Raw genomic sequence first — 21,818 nt, 5'->3', positions numbered from 1 at the left:
GATGTATTTGGGATTCTGTGTGGATCCTCACTGGATTTGCCTTTTGCAGAGTTCACAGACGAAAGGACGGCGCGTTTAGAATCAACGGACCGCTTGGCAAACCCACTGGTTTTAATTCAGATCATTGCACACATACTTAAAAAAAATCTCGTTCCCTATCCGTTGAACACATAAATACCAGCTGTGTTTCAGTTTTAAGTACAATCAGATTGCTGGAGCTTAGGACTTTTTTTGTTAATCAATACGATATATATTTTTCTCCCTCTCTGACAACTATCTTAGCGCTGGCATTTATTGCTTCGCATACGACTTGTTGACATATTTTGACACTTTACGTTATTCTATAAGGATGCTCCGCTATGCATCTCCCTATCATTCTAAACCGCAATATATTTGCCCTTCATTCCGCGCACTTCTTGCCATTAAACAATTATGGCATTACTGGGCGTATAACATGCCACAGAATTAAATCCTTCTTCATTTTTACTTGGACGTTACTTTACCCCAGTACCAGTTAGTTTAACCAAGCTTGGTTAAAACAAAGGTTTGTACCTGGCCACTTTGTGCTAACCCCGCTGCGTTAATCCAGCATTATGTGTCTATATTCGGTGTAAACCAAATAATGATCATCAGTTATGCATCATTTTTGAGAGGCCCCTCTGTCAGCCACAGACGATAGATTTTTTCCCTCTTTGTCTATTACCCTGTTGTTGAAATCTGTCCCTGTTATTTTGAGTTTATTTGGATCGGTTTTTAATGTTATTTTTGTTCGCACATATTAAGAAGTTAGTCCCGCGTTATCGAACCGATGCTGTCTGTGCTTTGCGGAAAAGTCAAAGTAATGCTTCCCCGAATTGTTTAAACCGTTAGAGTACTCCCGGAAGGAAGAAAAAAAAAACCGGACAGCACAGACCCAGTTGACTTGGTGCTTAGGCTGCGTCCCATATTCGGACACAAAAAGTTGGGGAATGTTAATGAGGTGGGCGACCACGTTGGCAGTGAGACAGCTGATAGGTCGCCGGGGCTTGTGACTGACTGTTCCCCCCGCCTCTTGCCGCCTACAACTGGCCTGCGTGGAGTTGCACGGGTGAAGAATGTCTCCCGCTCTCCCGCTTGTAAGTGCTGACAGATCAAGGCAACAAAATTCAATTACCAGCCCTAATTGCGCTCAGAGTCCACCCGCAGCGTGCCGAGTCCATGTCACTCCATCTGGCCCAGTGGACGAGACGGAACACCCCATTTTTCTCTCTCTGTCCCCCTCTCTCTCTCCCCCTCTCTACTCTCTCTCCCTCTCTCCCTCTCTCTCTCTCTCTCTCTCTCTCTCTCTCTCTCTCTCTCTCCCCCCCCCCCCCCCCCTCTCTCTCTCTCTCTCTCTCTCACCCCCTCTCTCAAATCCCTCTGATATTCTTCCCCAGCAATAACCTCTACGCTGGATACCGTCTGGGAGTTTGGAGAAAAGCTACTTTTTGAGAGGGAGGGGACAAAAAACAACAACAACTGTATTCCACACACACACACACACACACACACACACACACACCCACACACACTTACACACGCTTACACCAGAGCCCGGCGTGGAATGGCTGAGAAAAGGAGATCGCCGTCTACAATGAGTTTGAAAGCTCACGCTTTTTCGGTGGAAGCGCTGATCGGAGCGGAAAAGAAGAGGAAACTGGAGGATCACTGCGTGAACGGCGTTGAGATGAAAGATGTAGCAGCCAGCCAGGCCGTGAACGCGTCGAGTAAGGACCGGGGCTCGGACGAGGAAAGGAACTACGGCACCGAGTACAGCGAGAGAGCGGGTGAGTTAGTTCGCAGCGCTCGCCAGGTTACGCGCTGGATTTCTGCTTTGGCTGTGGTTTCACTTCAATCATCTTTAAGTTAAAAAAAAACGTATTAAAAAAAAAACCGTATACAACCACCAGTTTCAGATTATAAAATATGTGACGTTAACCACCCATTAGTTGCTAATAAATCAACCGAATTGCTTGTATTCTGAGTTCGACCTGTTGAGATTCAGATTGCTGCCTGACCCGCTGAGTTACTCTAACTTTTTATATTTATCTATCTGTAGTTTATTGGCATTTGAAGCAGGGTGCAAGGAAAATCCCTGTGTACATTGTAAATGCAATTAAAATATAGACATGCAGTTAAAATGCCCTTGGTGGGATTGCATTTGTGCTGTGGTGCTGGTTTTAAATGACGCCCGCATTCTGCTTCAGTTGTAAACTGTGACAACGCCTTGGAGCCTCCGTCGCCGCCGGTAGCCACCAAAGCCTATGTACCGCCAAAGTGCAGCACTTCTCGGGAGGATATCCACGCCGACCTTCAAGGTGCTGACCTGTGGAAGAGGTTTCACGACATCGGCACCGAGATGATCATCACCAAGGCTGGAAGGTCAGTCTGACAGCGACTCGCGAAACTCCCGTCTGTCAAGGTGCGCTCCCTCGTTGTTGTTTATTTGCTAGTTAGATGTTTTGTTTTAATTTTGTTAAACTATCTCCACTAACTCTCTTCACCACACCGCACCGAATGCATCGTAAACCGCCAGCTTTAACCCCTTTCTCCTTCGGACCCACTGATTGCTTCACATTTGCATCCCATTTCGCTCGATATTGCACTGAAGTTAATGTTATTTATTATGTATCAAGAAACGCACATTTCAGATTCGTTTGTGATTGAACCCACATGTGCACGCTTGTAAATGTTTTAAAAAGAGCTCAATCGCGGATTGGAAAGGGAAAACTGCAATTTAGTATCAGGGAAATCCATATGTTCGAAGTTTTGTGCAGTTAATCTGTTCCTGAAGCTCGATTTATTTCATTAGTAGTAAATTGGATGGGAATTATTACTTATTTTATACAATGTTTTGGCTTTATTCACCACGGTTAAATTGGCTTCTTCCTACATTTAGTATGGTTCCTTTTTTTTCTCCCCTGATTGCGAGGTTGAATTACAGCTCGGGTATGGCTTACACTCCCAACATTGTGGGGTTACGGTATATTTTTTATTAATTTCTCCATTTAACGTTGTTATTATGTTCATTCTTTCCACTGCAGGCGGATGTTTCCAGCTATGCGAGTGAAGATCTCTGGCCTGGATCCACATCAGCAGTATTATATCGCCATGGACATCGTTCCAGTGGATAATAAACGCTACAGGTAACCAGTCCAGAAAACAAAGCGTCACACTGTGTGTGTGTGTGTGTGTGTGTGTGTGGGTGTGTGTGTGTGTGTGTGTGGGTGTGTGTGTGTGTGTGTGTGTGTGTGTGTGTGAGGGAGTGTGTGTGAGAGTGAGAGAGTGAGGGTGAGAGAGAGAGAGAGGGAGGGGGGGAGGGGGGGAGAGAGAGAGAGAGAGGGGGGGAGAGTGAATGGGAGAGAGAGGAAGAGAAAACGTATAGAGAGAAGGAGAGGGAGAGATAGGGAAAGAGGGAGAGAAAGCGTGAGAGAGAAAGAGACAGAGGGGGAGACGGTACAGAGAAAGAGGGGGAGAGGGAAAGAGAGAGTAAGGGGGAGAGAGAGGGCGAAGCGCGGGCGCTCGCTGCCACAACTGGTGCATTGATGGGTCTGGCATTATATCAACTACCCACTAAACAAGTAAGACAAGGATCCCGATCAGAAACGGCACCCATCCCTTCTATCCGGAAATGCTGCCTGTCCCGCTGAGTTATTCCAGCACGTTGTGCCTATCTTCGGTATAAACCAGCATCTGCAGTTCATTTCTACACAAAGTAAAAACACCCGTTCAACTAACGTCAAGGTTTAAGTGTCTATTATTTCTGTATCGAGCATATGGTTAAAATTCGCGGCTGGACAGATGTAGGTAGATAGGTTCCTGAGAAGATAAAATACTGGAGTAACTTAGCGGGACAGGCAGCATCTCTGCCCAGAAGAAACGGATGACGTTTCGGGTAGCGGCCTTTCTTTATGGGAAGCTTGAGTGAACCGGCAGCTCCCTAATTTCCCTTGTGTTATTTGGGCGCAAATCAGAACACAAGTTGTGGGGAAAGAAAGTTTGCCAGAATTCCCAGAGTTGATACTGGCCGCTCTGTGATACTCCCGCTGAGTTACTCTAGCATTCTGTGCCTATCTATCTTCAGTGTAAACCAGCATCTGCAGTTCCTTCCTACATGTTTTGCTCCTTGATTCGGGTCACACGGCGTCGTCCACGAATATTCACTAAACCAAACCGAATGTGGAAATAAACTGTAAGGAATAATCTCCAACAACGCCGGCCCTCCGGCGTAGCGATGCCTCGCTCCCAGTGGCATTTCCCGGGAGCGATGTAGGTATCTCATTCGCTCTGCACACTACTCATCATCCACGCTTCTGACCACAGCGATTAGTCAAGTCAAGTTTATTTGTCACATACACATACGAGATGTGCAGTGAAATGAAAGTGGCAATGCTCGCGGACAAACAGCCAAACAACCAAACAAATTATAAACACAATCGTAACACACATATACTTTTACATAATAAATAATGGAAGGAAAAACGTTCAGTAGAGTTAGTCCCTGGTGAGATAGGCGTTTACAGTCCGAATGGCCTCTGGGAAGAAACTCCTTCGCAACCTCTCCGTTCTCACCGCGTGGCAACGGAGGCGTTTGCCGGAGGAAGCAACAGATATGGTTTAAACCTAAGATAGACACAAAAAGCTAGAGTAACTCAGCGGGTCAGGCAGCATCTCTGAAGGGAAGGAATGGGTGATGTTTCGGTTCGAGACCATTTTTCATACTGAAGAAACAAGAGAAGGGTCTCGACTCGAAACATCACCTGGCATTTTGTGAGTATCTCTAGCTGTTTGTCTGGTGGTAAACATTGTGGAACAGTGGTGGCAGCGAACGGCACTGTGACCTTCCAATCCTTATTATGATTGTCTACAATAATAGACTTGTATTTGTAGTCTCCAACTCCCAGTAAAATCGGTTCTGTAGGCGATAATTCACTTCTTCCAGTCATCAATCTCCGCATCTCTTGTGTGTTGCAGCCATGAGCAGCAATGGACGGGTTTTCGCTGTCCTTCTACACATCTTTAAAAAAGGCATTTGCAAGTTAAATCGCTAGATCTAACTCACGAGAAGCCCAATGAAATGCGATAATGGGAGTTGAAACTCTCACTCAGACTTTGATTTTTTTCGGGGAATCCAGAAAGCCTTTATATCCGGACTGATTTGAACCGGAGATAGACACTAAGTGCAGGAGTAACTCAGCGGGTCAGGCAGCATCTCTGGAGGAAAAGGATAGGTGACGTTTGGAATCGAGGCCCTTCTTCAGATTCTGAAGACGGTTTTAGTCTGAAAGGATAGGTGAGATTTCGGGTAGATGCCCTTTTGCAGACTCTAAAGAAGGGTCCCGATCCGAAACGTAACCTATTTTTCCCTCCGGAGATGCTGCCTGACCCGCTGAGTTACTCCAGCACTTTGTGCCTTACCTTCGGTATAAACCAGTTCTTTGTTTCTTTGTTTCTATATCGCGATTTTAACCTGGTTTTATCAGTTTTACCAACTATTTCGTGACGTGTTGTTATTATAAAATTGTAAAGAAAACCAAATAGATCCGAAGAAGGGTCGCGACGCGAAACATCGTCTATTCATTTTCTCCAGAGATGCTGCCTGACCCGCTCTGTAACTACAGCGTTTTGCGCCTAAAACAGGGAGATGTTTGATCGGTTTAACTTATCGAAGATGGACATGAAACGCTGGCGAACTCAGCGAGTCAGGCAGCATATTTGGAGAAAAGGAATGGGTGACGTTTCGTGTGGAGACCGTTCTTCACATGGGTTACTTTATCAGTAGGTTCGTGTGCAATATAGGACTCTATGATTATAATTCTGACATCTCCCCTGATGTAGATACGTGTACCACAGTTCTAAATGGATGGTAGCCGGCAACGCGGATTCCCCTGTTCCTCCTCGGGTTTACATCCATCCTGACTCTCCAGCCTCGGGAGACACCTGGATGCGGCAGGTGATCAGCTTCGACAAACTCAAACTCACCAACAACGAGCTGGATGACCAGGGACATGTAAGTGCCCAGTGTCCGCACGTCCTCCATGGTCAGGCGCGCTTCCTCCCAACTCCCAGACCAGTTCAAAGCCACCGCTTGATCAACTACTTACTCGTTTAAAAAAAATAATCCAAATCGACCTAGTAATTCCCTAATCAAATGCAATGTTTAAAGGCCGTAAACAATAAGTCTTACACACGGTTACTGCCGTCGCCCTTGACTCCTCCTCTAGCAGAGTTTATTCAAAACCACCTCGAACTTTATGAGATGGCCCCAGATTAGGTAACATGTTTATTTAAGCAAGGCTAGGCTCATTAAATGGACATCGAACCTTTTATTTGTGAGGGGGGAAGCGGTGGATAACTATTTAGGATCAATGCTAAATGTAGCCTACAAACCAAACACACGCGAGCTCCTGTAAAAGGCAAACGTCAAAACAAGAAATAATTTAGGTTAGTTTAATTTATTGTCGCGTGTACCGAAGTACAGATGATAAATTTATATCAAGGAATATTCCGTAAATGATGGGTGTCTAAATTATCTCTTCTTGATGCTATCTTGCTAAATGAATTAGTCATTCGTACTTAACCTAAACTTATAGGAGGAGAGTATGATTGACATGAACATTTCTTATACCGCCAAATTGTTATATTGGAATTACAAATCAGAAAGTAATGTTACCACCACTTTGGGTTTAGTAAAATGTGTTTTCGTTTTAATATTTTTTATTATTTTATACAATTTTTTTTAACAAAACAGAACAAAACAAACAAAAAAATAACTAAATAAAAACTGAAAAAGACAACAGTAAAATGTGTTTTAATAAGTATGTATTTATATCTATTGATATGTTTCTATTTACATAACACAACACACACGCACACACACACACACACACACACACACACACACACACACACACACACACACACACACACACACACACACACACACACACACACACACACACACACACACACACACACACGTGTTGTATAACTATAAACATATCAATAGATATAAATAAATATAAACATATTTAGGTTAGAGCCCCCATATATAACTCTAACATTTTAATAAATATATATACGACAGCTGATCGGCTTTGACAAACTCAATCTCACCAACAACGATCTTATAATACATGTGTGTATGTGAGAGAGGGTGTGTGTATATGTGTGTGTGTGTGTATATATGTATGTAGATATGTGTGTACGTATGTGTATATGTATATGTATATGTGTGTGTGTGTGTGTGTGTGTGTGTGTGTGGGTGTGTAGGTATGTGTATGGGTGTGTGTGTGAGTGTGTGTGTGTGTGTGTGTGTGTGTGTGTGTGTGAGTGTGTGTGTGTGTGTGTGTGTGTTAGTGTGTTGTGTGAGTGTGTGTGTGTGTGTGTGTGTGTGGGTGTGTGTGGGGGTGTGTGGGTGCTGGGGTGGGTGTGGGTGTGTAAGTGGGTGTGTGTGTGTGTGTGTGTGCGTGGGTGTGTGTGGGTGTGGGTGTGTGTGTGCGTGTGTGGGCGTGTGTGTGTGTGTGTGTGTGTGTGTGTGTGTGTGTGAGTGTGAGTGTGTGTGTGTGTGTGAGTGTGTGTGTGAATGTGTATGTGTGTGTGTGTGTATGTGTGTGTGTGTGTGTATGTGAGTGTGTGTGTATGGATGAGCATGAGTGTGTGTGTGGGTGTGTGTCGTTTGTGCGCGCGCGTAAATCGGCCTAACAATTCCGAAATCAATTGAGGCTAAACGTGTCCATACAATTTTCTAAGCCAGTATATATTTTATACAACTATACCTATTCCGGCTCTAACTTCTGAAATACATTTTACGGAACGCAAAGTGTTGGTAACATCAGCTTGCGATTTGTATTTCCATTATAGCAAGTTGGCCCCATTTTATGCAGTGCCCTTATTAAATGGGCACCACGGCGGACCGTGGCGTAGAGTGAGTGAATGGTGGAAATTGGCAGCCGAGACTGGGGGCGTCAGTCACAGCGGTGCAGTCAGGAGAAGGAGGGGGAGGGTTGAACAGGCAATTCAACGCCCAATGTGAAGACATTGTATTGCAAAAAGCGGGCTGCTACGCTGATTTATATAGCTAAAATAATTATATATATATATATATATATATATATATTTCTGGGAATGTGGGCATCGATAGCGAGGACGGGATTTAATACTAATCCGCAGTTATTCTGGGAAGTCGGTGGTGGACTCGTTTGAACAGCTGCGGTACTTTGCAAGTTTTGTTGCATTACGCGGTTTAACAGGCCAGTTCAACGCACAGTTAACAACCAAACAGATGTCAGCCAGTTTGGATAAAGGCGGTCGGGTTTCTTCCCAAATTAACCAGGATTTTCGCCTCTTTTTGTTTTGCAATCGGTAAACATTTCTTTAATTGACGCTTTTATCAATAAACTGAATCTAAATTAAAATTCTCCCAATTCACATTATCATTCCCCGGGTTAATGGTCCAAATCACACGATTTATGCAGTAATCTTTGCATCCACGCACATCATTTTAAATTGTGGGTAGGCACAAAATGCTGGAGTAACTCAGCGGGACAGGCAGCATCTCTGGAGAGAAGGAATGGGCGATGTTTAGACTCAGACTGAAGAAAGGCCTCGATCCGAAACGTCACCCATTCCGTCTCTCCAGAGATGCTGCCTGTCCCGCTGAGTTACTCGGTGTAAACCAGCATCTGCAGTTCCTTCCTACGCTCTTTTTTTAAATCGCTACATCTTGTCACGTGTGGCGTGTGGGTGATTTTAGAACCAGCACAGTCCTTCACAAAACGGATCCTTACAAAACGCTCCTTCGGTTCATTGTCGTGTAATCGGAGCAGTGCAGTTTCACTGGCGAGGGCTTTGCGTTTGAAGCGGCTTGTTTACGGCGCACAAACTACACCAGTGTCCCGCTACTCCGTCTACAAGTCTCGCTGTACCCGTGCCGTTGACATCAGCATTTCCCACTTTATTTAACGCCACTTTTGCTGCAGGCGGTGGGACCGTTTTGTTCGGTAATAAAATAACACGACCGCTTTGTTACCGGCAGCTGAGTTGCATATTTTACCCTCCTCCCCCCCCCCCTCCACAACCGCTCTCCTCACTACACCGCTCTCACTCCGTTCTGAGACATTTGACATTTTCACTTTTGGAGTTAACTTTGCCTTCGGCTTCCCTCCTCCACACAACGTCCGTAAACGTTGCCAGTGTCGGAAGGAACTGCTGATGCTGGTATAAACTGAAGATGGACACACACTGCTGGAGTACAGCGGGACAGGCAGGCAGCATCTCTGGGGAGAAGGAATGGGTGACTAAAGAAAGGCCTCGATCCGAAACGTTACCCATTCCTTCTCTCCAGAGATGCTGCCTGTCCCCCTGAGTTACTCCAGCATTTTGTGTCCAATTTCGGTCCGCTGTGTCCATAGCTCCGAATAAAATGATTAATGGAAAAAATTAAACGCAGAGTATTCAATATTATGCCTTTGCAGTAAGTAAACGTTATTCCCTTCTCATGCATCTGTACACTGATTGTAATCATGTATTGTCTTACCACTGACTGGTTTCGCTCGCAACAAATGCTTTTCACTCTACCTCGGTACTCGTGAAGATAAACAGTAACTATTGTACATGTTATTCATTATCTACGTGCACCGGAAGGGCTTGATCATCACCATGTATAGTCTTTAATTTGAGGGGACTTGAAAATAGGTTATGTTTAAACATAATTCACGAGGAGGTTTCGTGTATGTACCAGTTGCTCGGGTGTAAAGTAAACGCGATGCAGATGGAATACTGTCTACCGAGCTATAGCGGCGCATTATGTTTGATTAGTACAGAGATTGTCAGACATTCTGGGGAGAAGGCAGGAGAATGGGGTTAGGAGGGAGAGATAGATCAGCCATGATTGAATGGCGGAGTAGACGATGCGGCGAATGGCTAATTCTAATCATATCCCTTATGAGCTTATAAAGGGGTGTGCGGTCTAACGCACTGTTTCATAACGCTGGGGTATTCCAGAATGAATTTATTACAAACTATCAGCATCAACTAATTGTGCGCCGTGGAACGGAAACGGTAACACAAAACCTGGGATAAACACACAATGCTGGAGCAACTCAGCGGGTCAGGGGGGGCATCTCTGGAGAAAAGGAGAGGGAGACGTTTCTGGTCTGGAAGAGGGTCTCGACCCGAAACTTTTCCAGCTTTTTGTGTCTATCTTCGGTTTAAACCAGCATCTGCAGTTCCTTCCTACACAAATCAAACCTCGTGACTGATTTGCAAATGGAACTTTGTTTATTTCAGCGAGACGCGCTGGAGAAAGTTGGGACCGAAAGCAAAGTTGAACGAAATTCATGGAATCCAACACAAGGGTTTCCCTAATTCTTAAAATTTGGAAAGAGAGAATGTATCCAACTAGAGACATTTGACCAGCGAGTCGCAAACCCCGGGGAATTTCAGATCGATCCCACCCAAAATTGACCATCTATTCTGGGGAGAAGGCAAGAGAATGGGGCTAGGAGGGAGAGATAGATCAGCCATGATTGAATGGCGGAGTAGACTTGATGGGGCGAATGGCCTAATTCTACTCATATCCCTTATGCGCGTATAACGGGGTGTGCGGTCGGTCTAACGCACTGTTTCATAACGCTGGGGTATTCCAGAATGAATGTATTACAAACTATCGGCATCAACTAATTGTGCGCCGTGGAACATAAACTGTAACACCTAACCTGGGATAAACACAAAATGCTGGAGTAAGGTCTCTTCTGTGTCTGAAGAAGGGTCTCGACCCGAAGCGTCGCTCCAGAGATGTTGCCTGACTCGCTGAGTTACTCCAGCATTTTGTGTCTATCTATCTTCGGTGTAAACCAGCAGCATCTGCAGTTGCTTATTTTGCTTGTTGCCCGAACAGATAATTTTACATTCGATGCACAAGTACCAGCCCAGGGTACACATCATTCGGAAGGAGTGTGGAGAGGAATTGTCTCCTGTCAAGCCAATTCCTAGAGGAGACGGGGTGAAACATTTTTCCTTCTCCGAGACCGTCTTCACCACAGTGACCGCCTACCAAAACCAACAGGTAGGGGCCCAACGCCGGATTCCTGCCGAATCCCCGCTCCCGCTCCATTTTACTGCGTGTAATGCTACTTATTCTGCTTGCAAATCTTTACAGAGCGGCTGTGTAAACGTATTCCGCACACTTACCACTAAAGTACACATTTACCCCCATTATTAATTTTCGCTGATAACATATTACATTTAGATAACGTTGTGCCCAGTTTAAAAAATAAATAAACAAGGCATTGTTTTAAACTACACTGATTTTAATGCGTCAAGTATGTTACTGGGTTTTCAACTTATGTCTGATGCAATCAGTCTTTCGTGTTTCCGATTTAAATGTAGCTGACATCAGTTAATAGGATAACTGTTAGAAATTGCTGCGCTCGCTAGACTTATTCCAACGTGTCTGAAGAAGGGCTCCAGCTCCGAACGCCGTCTGCCCATTCCCTCCACAGTTGCTGCCTGACCTGCTGAGTTCCTCCACATACATGTCGGCATTTGCAGGACAGTGTGTGTTACTGCCTCATTTGTACAGTAACTGAAAAGGCCGGGGCTCAGCGGGTCAGGCTGCATCCGCGGGAAGGAAAGCTGTCAACGTTCAAGTCTTGGTGAGAACAGAGGTGGAGAGAAAGTATTGCAGGTTGGCAGGGGCGGATTAGCCATTAAACAGACTAAGCACGTGCTTAGGGCACCAGGGCCAAACGGGGCACCACAAAGTTGGGAAAAGGGTGAAAAGAAAAAAAAAACAAATGAAGATTTGTAAAAAAAAAAAAATTGATAAAACTAGTGCAAATTGATCATAATGTTCTGTTTCTTGATCATGGTGCACCCTAGGGTTATCTTCCCAGCTGTACCACAAGGTCAACAACTAAAATGGACTGGGTCCGTGTGGAAAGGAGGGGGGCACCAAGATTGGTTAGTGCTTAGGGCACCAGTGACCCTTAATCCGCCCCTGCACGTTGGAAGTTGTGGGATAAGGCCGTTGGAATGAATGAGGGGAGCGGGGAAAGTCAAGGCGGTCTAGGCTCGGTTAGTAGTGTGCAATAATCATAGAACACAGTTCAGTACGGTACAGGATCGGGCCCTTCGGCCCACAAAGTCCGTGCCGAACATGATGCGACGTTAAATTAATCTCTGCTTGCACGCGATCCACACCCAGCATGTCCATTGACCTAAGACAGACACAAAATGCTGGAGTAACTCAGCGGGTCAGGCAGCATCTCAAGAGAAAGGAATGGCTGACGTTTCGGGTCAAGACCCTTCCTCAGTCTGAAGACGAGTACCGACCCAAAACGTCACCTATTCCTTTTCTCCAGAGATTCCGCTTGATCCGCGGAGTTACTCCATCATTGTGTCTATATTCCATGCAATCCAGCATCTGCTGTACCTTCCTACACGTATCCATGCGCCTATCTAATAGTCTCTTAAATGCTACACCCTCACCCATCGCAGCCCAGCGCATTCCAGGCACCCGGCCACCACCCTCTGTGTAATAAACCTGCCCCCACACATATCCTTTAAACTTTGCCCCTCTCACCATAAAATGACGTCCTCTAGACTTTAACATTTCTACCCTGGTAGCAGTGTGAGAATTAAAAACGCGGAACAGTTATATACACAAAAATGCTGGAGTAACTCAGTGGGTCAGGCAACATCTCTGGAGAACATGGATAGTTTTCCGAACGGGACCCTTCTTCCGCTGAGTTACTCCAGTACTTTGTATCTTTTTTTGTAAACAGTTTGAGTCATAGAGTCAGTGGAAACAGGCCCTTCGGCCCAACTTGCGCACACCGACCAACATGTCCCATCTACACTAGTCCCACCTGCCCGCGTTTGGCCCATATCCCTTTAAACCTGTCCTATCCATGCACCTGTCTAAATGTTTCTTAAACGTTGCGATAATTCCTGCCTCAGGTACCTCCTCCAGCAGCTCGTTCCATACACCCACCACCCTTTGACCCGAAATGTCACCCATTCCTTCTCTCCGGAGATGCCGCCTGCCCCGCTGAGTTCCTCCAGTATGTTGTGTCTAGTTCCTAGCGTCTCCTCTTAACGGCCATGGTCCTCTAATGCCGATTCCAATTCTGTCACAGATAACCAGACTGAAGATCGACCGAAATCCCTTTGCAAAAGGGTTCCGCGATTCGGGACGAAACAGGTAAGTTATTTCATTCCTCCGAAGAAGGAGTTATATGAAACCTCAGTGCCAACACTATAGAGCGGGCACAATATATTAAAGCTTTGATGTGGCAGTAAACTCAAACCGACCTCAAACTCCCTACGCCGACCTTACAGCAAAATAATTCGAGCTTGTGTCCCTGGGGACAACGGGACAATGCAGAGGTCAGCACCGCAATTTATTTTGTTTGGTTTAGAATTACAGCACGGAAACAGGCCCTTCGGCCGACAGAGTCCGCACAGACCAGCGATCCCCGCACATTAACACTATCCTACACACACAAGGGACAACTTTTATATTTTACACCAAGCTAATTAACCTACAGACCTGCACGTCTTTAGAGTGTGGAAGGAAACCGGATGACCCGGAGAAAACCCACGCAGGTCACGGGGGAACGTACAAACTCCGTACAGCCAAGCACCCTAAGCAGGATTAAACCCAGGTCTCTGGCGCTGTAAGGCAGCAACTCTACCGCTGCGCCCGCGAACAAATATTATTTTTTCAGTCGGCGTTTTAAGGCTTAATATTAGTTTGTGCGACGATCAGATTCCGGTCTCCGGAAAGGACGGTCAAATCTGTTAAACAAACTCGGCTATTTGATAGAGCGAGGGCGGTGAGCGTTTAAACGGGAATTTTTTCACGGCATCTTGTGTAAATTATCACTTTAGCAACATCTCTCCGGGAGGCGAATTTTATCTTGACACTGGAACGCGAAGACTGCTATTACTGGGGGAGAATGAAGCCCGATTTCTTCAGCCCAACTCCTCCACCCAATAAAACATTTTATGGCAGCTTGCTACAAAACACCAGTGATCTCCCAATAAAGACAGCGTGAAAGCCTTTATATCTCAACGAAAATACAGGCAAGCAAACCACCTAGCCCGACTTTCCTGATTACCTGTGTAGGAAGGAACTGGGGATGCCGGTTTACATCGAAGATAGACATCAAATGCTGGAGTAACTCAGCGGGTCAGGCAGCATCTCTGGAGAGAAGGAATAGGTGACGTTTCGGGTTGAGACCCTTCTTCAGTGAGAGTCAGGGGAGAGGGAAACGAGAGATATGGACGTTGACTTCGTTACTCTTTTGCATATCTTTCATTCATTTGGAGTCATAAATACAACGTGGAAACAGCAGCCCCCCCCCCCCCCCCCCCCCCGACCCAACTTGCCCACACCGGCCAACATGTCCCAGCTACACGTGTACAACCTGCCCGCGGTTGGTCTATATCCTTCCAAGCCTGCTCTATTCACACTTTATATTGTCCTGTGTTCTATATTTCTATGTATCACCGTCTATATCCCTCGTTTCCCCTTTCCCTGTGTCTCTGTCTGAAGAAGGTGCTCGACCCGAAATGTCACCTATTCCTTCTCTCCAGAGATGCTGCCTGTCCCGCTGAGTTAATCCAGTCTTTTGTGCCTAACTTCTCTCCTGGTTACCTGCCCGGCGCCCTCCGCTGCCGTGGTATGGTTGAACGTGGGCATTTAAAGCCTTTACCAGGCTCCGTATGAATGCGTTCACAAATATAAGAAATGGGAGGGGAGGCAGCAGCATTGTCTCAGTGTGCCCGGCTTGTTGGGATGTTCGGGACTTCAAACGCCCTTCTCCCGGCTGTTGCCCGCAGCGTCCGGGTTTGCAGAGACCACCATTGCTGCAAAGCGCTCGCCCAGGGATAATGTTTATATTGTTCATGTAGGAACTGCTGGTTTAAATCGAAGATAGATTTAAAAAAAAAAGCTGGAGTAACTCAGCGGGACAGGCAATATCTCTGGTAAGAAGGAATGGGTGACGTTTCGGGTCGAGACTATTCTTCAGCTTGTATTGTTCAGGTCGCTAATGGCAGACGATTTGACAATGTTTCCAGCAATTGAGAAATCCCGCAATATTGGCGCCATATAGATGTTGACGCTTTGCTACTAGTTTAGTTTATTGTCATCAAAAATCTCTTGTTGACTACTAACCAGTGAGCGGAAAGACTATACATGATTACAATCAAGCAGCCTACAATGTACAGATGTACATAATAACATTTAGTGCAAGATAAAGTCCAGTAAATTCCGATTAAAGATAGTCCGAGGGTCTCCAATGTGGCAGGTGGTAGGCCCAGGTTAGCACTGCTCTCTGGTTGGTGATAGGATGGTTCAGTTGCCTGATAACAACAGGGAAGAAACTGTCCCTGAATATGGAAGTATGAGTTTTCACACTTCTGTACCTTTGCCTGATGGGAGACGGGAGAAGAGGAAGTGGCCAGGGTGTGACTCTCTTTAATGCTTCTGGCCTTGCCGAGGCAGCTTGAGGTGTAGATGGAGTCAGTGGAAGGGAGGCTGGTTTGTTTAATGGCCTGGGCTGCATCCACAGTTCTCTGCAATGTTTACAGTACTGTAAAATTGGATTAGGACCGTTCGGTGTCATAAGGTCATATTAGACCATTCGGTCCATCAAGTCTACTCTGCCATTCAATCATGGCTGCTCAATCCCTTCCTCCTAACCCCATTCTCCTGCCTTCTCCCCATAACCCCTGATACCCGTACTAATCAAGAATCGACCTATCTCTGCCTCAAAAATATCTATTGACTTGGCCTCCATGGCCTTCTGTGAGAAAGCACTCCACAGATTCACCACCCTCTGGCTAAATAAGTTCAGTTCCCGCACTCCCTGCTTTGTTGTTTAATGGAAAGGGACAGTAATAGGAAGACTAGTTTTCAGTAAAATACTTTGATTAAAACAAAAACTGAAAATGCTGGAAATACTCAGCAGGTCAGAGAGCAGAGATGAGAGAGTAATAGTGATTTTAAAACACTCATCTCGGATGTTGAGGGGAGACTTGATAGAAGCATATACAATTATCAGTACATTTTCCAAAGGTAGAAATGTCCATCACTAGAGAGCACAGCTGTACAGTGAATGTTTTAACATAGACTTTGGGCAAGTTTTGTTTACACAAGAAGTGGAGAATGGGTGCGTGGAATGCATTGCCAGAGGTGGTGGTGGAGGCAGATAGGGGTACGGGTTTAAGACGTTTTTGGATAGATACATGGAATGATACGATACAATATGATAGAACTTTATTTATCCCAGGAGGGAAATTGATCTGCCAACTGTCATAAAACACAAAAAAATACATGAAACATGGAATTAAAGTGACGAAAGAAAGGAACGGCAATGTGCAAAGATTGCGAGGGGGGGTGGGGAGGGGGTGGGAGGGGGGTCAGTCTCAGTCTACCCCACGACAGAAGGGGGAGGAGTTGTATAGTTTGATAGCCACAGGGAAAAAGGCTGGAGGTGAGAAAGAGAGAAAAGGGTGTCAGATGAGGTAGTTGAGGCTGGGACTATCCCAATGTTTAAGAAACAGTTAGACAGCTACATGGATAGGACAGGTTTGGAGGGATATGGATCAAGCGCAGGCAGGTGAGACTAGTGTAGGTGGGACATTGTTGGCCGGTGTGGGCGAGTTGGGCCGAAGGGCCTGTTTCCACACTATATCACTCTATGACTCTGTTAGGAGTGAAATGTGAAGTCTGAGGGGGGAAATAAGAGATTTGGGGGTTTAGAGATGAGTATGGCACGGTGCAGGGGGGTGGGATTGGGAGATGATGGGAGAATGAGTGTGTACCAGGTTGGGATACATGGGAATGTGAGTGGCGGGAGGTGTGGTCTTACTTTAAATTGGAGAATTCAATGTTCATACTGAAGGTCGACACAAAATGCTGGAGTAACTCAGCTGGACAGGCAGCATCTCTGTTCATCAATGCTCATGCCATTGGGTTCAAAACATTTTTTACATCATAGGAGCAGAGGTAGGCCATTTGTTCCATCCAGTCTACTCCGCCATTCAATCATGTCTGATCTATCTTTCCCACCCAACCCAATTCTCCCGCCTTATCCCCATGACACCCGTAGTAATCAAGAATCTATCAATCTCCGACTTAAAAATGACGGGCTCCACGGCCATATCTGGCAATGGATTCCGCAGATTCACCACCCTCTGACTAAAGGAATGCCTCCTCATCTCCTTTCTAAAGGTGCGTCCTTTTATTCTGAGGCTGAGCCATTTAGTTCTAGACTCTCCCACCAGTGGAAACATCCTCTCCACATCCCCATGGGTTGTAGGCTACACAAGCGGAATGTGCTTTCTCCAGCTTCTGTGAGACTTCATGACTTTCTCCTTATCCGGTCACATTCCGCAGTATACCAGCTGTGATCTGTTCCTTGGAAATGGCCAGACGAATACCCGGAAACAGGACTCCTTCTTGGGTATTGAGTGTCCTCACGGAAATCATCTAATACTCTCTTGATATGAGAGTAGATGGTTTATCAGAAGGGAAAAGAGAAATAAAGTACATTCTCCCTTCTTCCATGCTAACCACGTTCTTAAATCACGTTATTCCCCTTTCTTCTTCATCCCTCTGCAAAGCAATGAATGCTTATGGATTACTGAGCCATTAAGCCAAATACTTTGAGATAGACATATGGATATGCAGTGAATAGATGAACATGGATCACATGCAGGCAGAGGAGATTGGTTTAACTTAGATATAGATAGATATGCCATTTATTGTCACTATACATGTACAGTGAAATTGAAAGCTGCTCGTACTCAGTGCATACATATAATTTAGTACAAAAAAACAAGAAACAGAAAAACAAAAACAGAAGGAGAGAAGGGGGGGAATAGGTGCACAATTCTGCGGCGCTATATACATATATACATATATACAGATGGAAGTCCGGGTGTTGGGCTGTGAAGTCAGTGCATGTGTGAATTTGAATTAAGAGTAGTTATAATTTTTGGAAAGCAACTATTTCTGAGTCTATTTGTCCTGGATTTGATGCACCTATAGCGCCTTCCAGAGGGCAGCAGGTCGAACAGTCCAAACGCAGGATGGGAGCTGTCTTTGATGATCTTCTTTGCCCTGCTAAGGCAGCGGGAGGTGTAGATATCCATCAGGGAGGGGAGAGGGCAACCAATGATCTTCTGTGCTGTCCTAGTTACCCTCTGAAGCCTCTCCCTGTCTGCCATGGTGCAGATGCCAACCCTGCTCCAGGACTTGGCATCATGTTCAACCTAGTGTGTGGGTGTGTGAATGCATCGCCAGAGGTGGTGGTGGAGGCAGATAGTGGTGCTTAAGAGGCTTTTAGATAGGCACATGGAAGTAAGTGCAGGGAGTAGAGGGATAAGGATCATGTACGGGCAGATGAGATCAGTGTAACTTGCCGTCCGTCATGTTCAGCGTGGACGTTGTGGGCTAAAGTGCCTGTTCCTGTGCTGCACTCTTCTACATTCTTCTACTTAACCGGAGCCAAAACATCCCTTTCCAAAAACTATCTTATCATCTGGACAGTTGAGTTCAGTGTAGTTTAGACATATAGGACAGAAACAGGCCCTTTGGCCCACTGAGTCTGTAACACCCAGTGATTCCCGCACACTAACATGATCCTACACACGACTAGGGACAATTTACAATGTTACCAAAGCCAATTCACTTACAAACCTGTACGACGTTCAAATGTGGGGGGAAACGGGAGCACCCGGAGATAACCCATGTGGTCACAGTGAGAACGTACAAACTCCGAACAGACGGCACCCGTAGTGAGGATGAAACTGGGGTCTCTGATGCTGTAAGACAGCAACTCTACCGCTGTGCCACCGTGCCGCTTTACAAGTTCTCCAGGGATGTTATTCTAGTGCCGTCTTCCTCCTCAATTGTACAGTATGCTGCTCTCTTTCCAACCCTGCTCCATTTTGCTGATCTTCCACCCCCACCCTGCTTATGCCATCTGAGGGTCTCTGCTTCTTAGCGTCCAAATATTTCTCTCCTGAACATACTCGATAACTGAACACCACAGATCTCTGGAATAAGTGCTTCCTCATATTTCGCTTGGGCAGCTTTCAACGCAGATGTATGAACGCTGATTTCTAGTAACTCCTGTATTCCTTCCCACCCCCTCTCTCCTCCCGCCCCCACCATAGTCATTCTACTAGTTCCAAAGAAGAAGGGTTTCTGAAGAAGGGTTTCGGTCCGAAACGTTGCCTATTTCCTTCGCTCCATAGATGCTGCTGCACCCGCTGAGTTTCTCCAGCATTTGTGTGTACCTACTAGTTCCATTGTTCGCATCCTTGTATCTCTGACATTAGCACATCTTCCCCAGCCAACAATGGGCCATTATGGACTCCACCCTTCCTGAGATCATTTGTTGCCAACACTGTTTTGTTCTTGCCTTCTCTATCTTCCAGTCTGAAGCAGGGTTCTAACACAAAACGTCACCTATTCCTTTTCTCCATAGATGCTGCCTGACCCACTGACTTTCTCCAGCATTTTAGTCAATACATAGAAACATAGAAAATAGGTGCAGGAGTAGGCCATTCGGCCCCTTGAGCCAGCACCACCATTCAATATGATCATGGCTGATCATCCACAATTAGTACCCCGATCCTGCCTTCTCACCATATCCCCTAACTCTTGAAAGCATCCAGAGAATTGGCCTCCACTGCCTTCGGAGGCAGATAATTCCACAGATTTGCAACTCTCTGTGTGAAATTTTTTTTCCTCATCTCCGTTCTAAATGGCCTAACCCTAATTCTTAAAATGGCCCCTGGTTCTGGATTCCCCCAACATTGGGAACATGTTTCCTGCCTCTAGTGTGTCAATCCCTTAATAATCGTATATGTTTCAATAAGATTCCCTCTCATTCTTCTAAATTCCAGAGTACACAAGCCCAGCCACCCCATTCTATCAACATATGACAGACCCGCCATCCCTGAAATTAACCTTGTGAACCTACGCTGTACTCCCTCAATAGCAAGCATGGAATTTTGTGCCTGTCTTCCAAATATTCATCTCCGAGTAAAGAATTTCATTTAATCTCAGAGCAAAATTTCAGATTCCTCATTTGGAGATTGCAACCTTTGCTGATACGTCCGTCATCCAGTGGAAACATACTCCAAGTAGCAGCCTCTTACTTTTCTGAACCCTTGAGAATACAAATCTATCCTATTCTATCTCCCCTCAAACACAAACTCCTCATCTCAACAAGCACTTCAATGAATCATTTTGTGCCTTTTATTAGAATAGAAGTAATATACTTTGAATCAAGACATCAATATTTACACAGTACTCCAGATCAGTTCAAGCAGAATTCACTGCAGAACATGGATAGAACATGGAGCTGTTTAACTGTACAACTCCTCAACCTACTTTCGTGAGGTGGACTGACTCCCTCCCCCCCCCCAATCTTTGCACATTTCCAGTCCTTTCCACTCGTCACTTTAATTTCATGTGTCATGTATTTTGTGTTTTATGACTGTTGGCAGATCAATTTCACTCCTGGGATAAATAAAGTTTTATCGTTTCGTATCGTATAGGCGGCGACATTTCGGGTCAGGTCCCTTTTACGGTGAGGAAGGTCCCAACACGAACCATTGCCTATCCACATCTTTCAGAGATGCTCCCTGATCCTCTGAGTTACTCCAGCATTGTGTGTTCAATGCATGACTCCAGCATCTTGTGTCAAGATCTAAATGCTATAATCCCCTATTACTATTGATATCATCCACTAAATGCTATCATCCGCCTATTGTCCAGAACAAGGGGTCACAGTTTAACGATAAGAGGGAAATCTTTTAGGACCGAGATGAGGAAAACATTTTTCACACAGAGAGTGGTGAATCTCTGGAATTCTCTGCCACAGAAGGTAGTTGAGGCCAGTTCATTGACTATATTTAAGAGGGAGTTAGATGTGGCCCTTGTGGCTAAAGGGATCTGGGGGTATGGAGAGAAGGCAGGTACAGGATACTGAGTTGGATGATAAGCCATGATCATATTGAATGGCAGTGCAGGCTCGAAGGGCCGAATGGCCTACTCCTGCACCTATTTTCTATGTTTCTATGTTTCTATCTATGATTTTACTTTTCCTATCAAACCCATTATTCTGTCCTCTGTTTCATATCTCCAGCTTGAATTCTGTCTGCCATGTTCATATCCACTCATTTAACCTGCCTGTACGCTTTTGCGGCATAGTTCTGTTCTTCCACCACCTAAGTATGCATTGTCAGTAAAATTGTACACATTACAATTAAGATAATTAACATAGCGCATGCCTAATTGAAGCCCAAGCAAGAACACTGTGATACTGAACTTGTTACAGTACATTCTGCTGGTTGGAAAATCACCTCTTTAATCTTACTAACTGTTTGCCTTCCATTATATAATCTTCAAGTTATATTAAAAATTGTTTACTATGCTTTTTGGACAGGTACATGGATAGAATAGGTATAGAAGGATATAGACCAAATGCAGGCAGGTGGGACAGGTGTGGATGGGACAAGTTGGTCGGCATGGCAAGTTGGACCAAAGGGACTGTTTCCATGCTGTATGGCTCTATGTCAAGAGTCAAGAGTGTTTTATTGTCATGTGTCCCAGATAGGACAATTAAATTCTTACTTGCTGCAGCACAACAAAATGTGTAAACATAGTACATAACGGAGAAAAAAAAGTATGGTGTGTATATATACACATGCACGCATACTCGATAGATAACCGATATAGTGCAATAATAATAATAGTCTGTTGTAGT

General features: G+C 45.3%; 1 protein-coding gene across 1 annotated transcript in view; it reads left to right on the top strand.

The window, feature by feature from the left end:
* The first annotated feature begins 1,287 nt into the window (after positions 1-1,287).
* The window catches only part of tbx18 (T-box transcription factor 18), a 35,049-nt gene continuing 14,518 nt past the window's right edge, over positions 1,288-21,818 (top strand). Inside the window, exons 1-6 of the mRNA XM_055636096.1 lie at positions 1,288-1,805; positions 2,226-2,400; positions 3,063-3,164; positions 5,857-6,028; positions 10,919-11,086; positions 13,161-13,225. Of these exons, the coding sequence (XP_055492071.1) occupies positions 1,583-1,805; positions 2,226-2,400; positions 3,063-3,164; positions 5,857-6,028; positions 10,919-11,086; positions 13,161-13,225 (905 nt within the window). The 5' untranslated portion in view covers positions 1,288-1,582. The remainder of the gene's footprint in view (positions 1,806-2,225; positions 2,401-3,062; positions 3,165-5,856; positions 6,029-10,918; positions 11,087-13,160; positions 13,226-21,818) is intronic.

The sequence above is a fragment of the Leucoraja erinacea genome, chromosome 5 (assembly GCF_028641065.1).
Source record: "Leucoraja erinacea ecotype New England chromosome 5, Leri_hhj_1, whole genome shotgun sequence".
Taxonomy (NCBI): domain Eukaryota; kingdom Metazoa; phylum Chordata; class Chondrichthyes; order Rajiformes; family Rajidae; genus Leucoraja; species Leucoraja erinaceus.
This window is presented reverse-complemented; position numbering and strand designations above follow the sequence as displayed.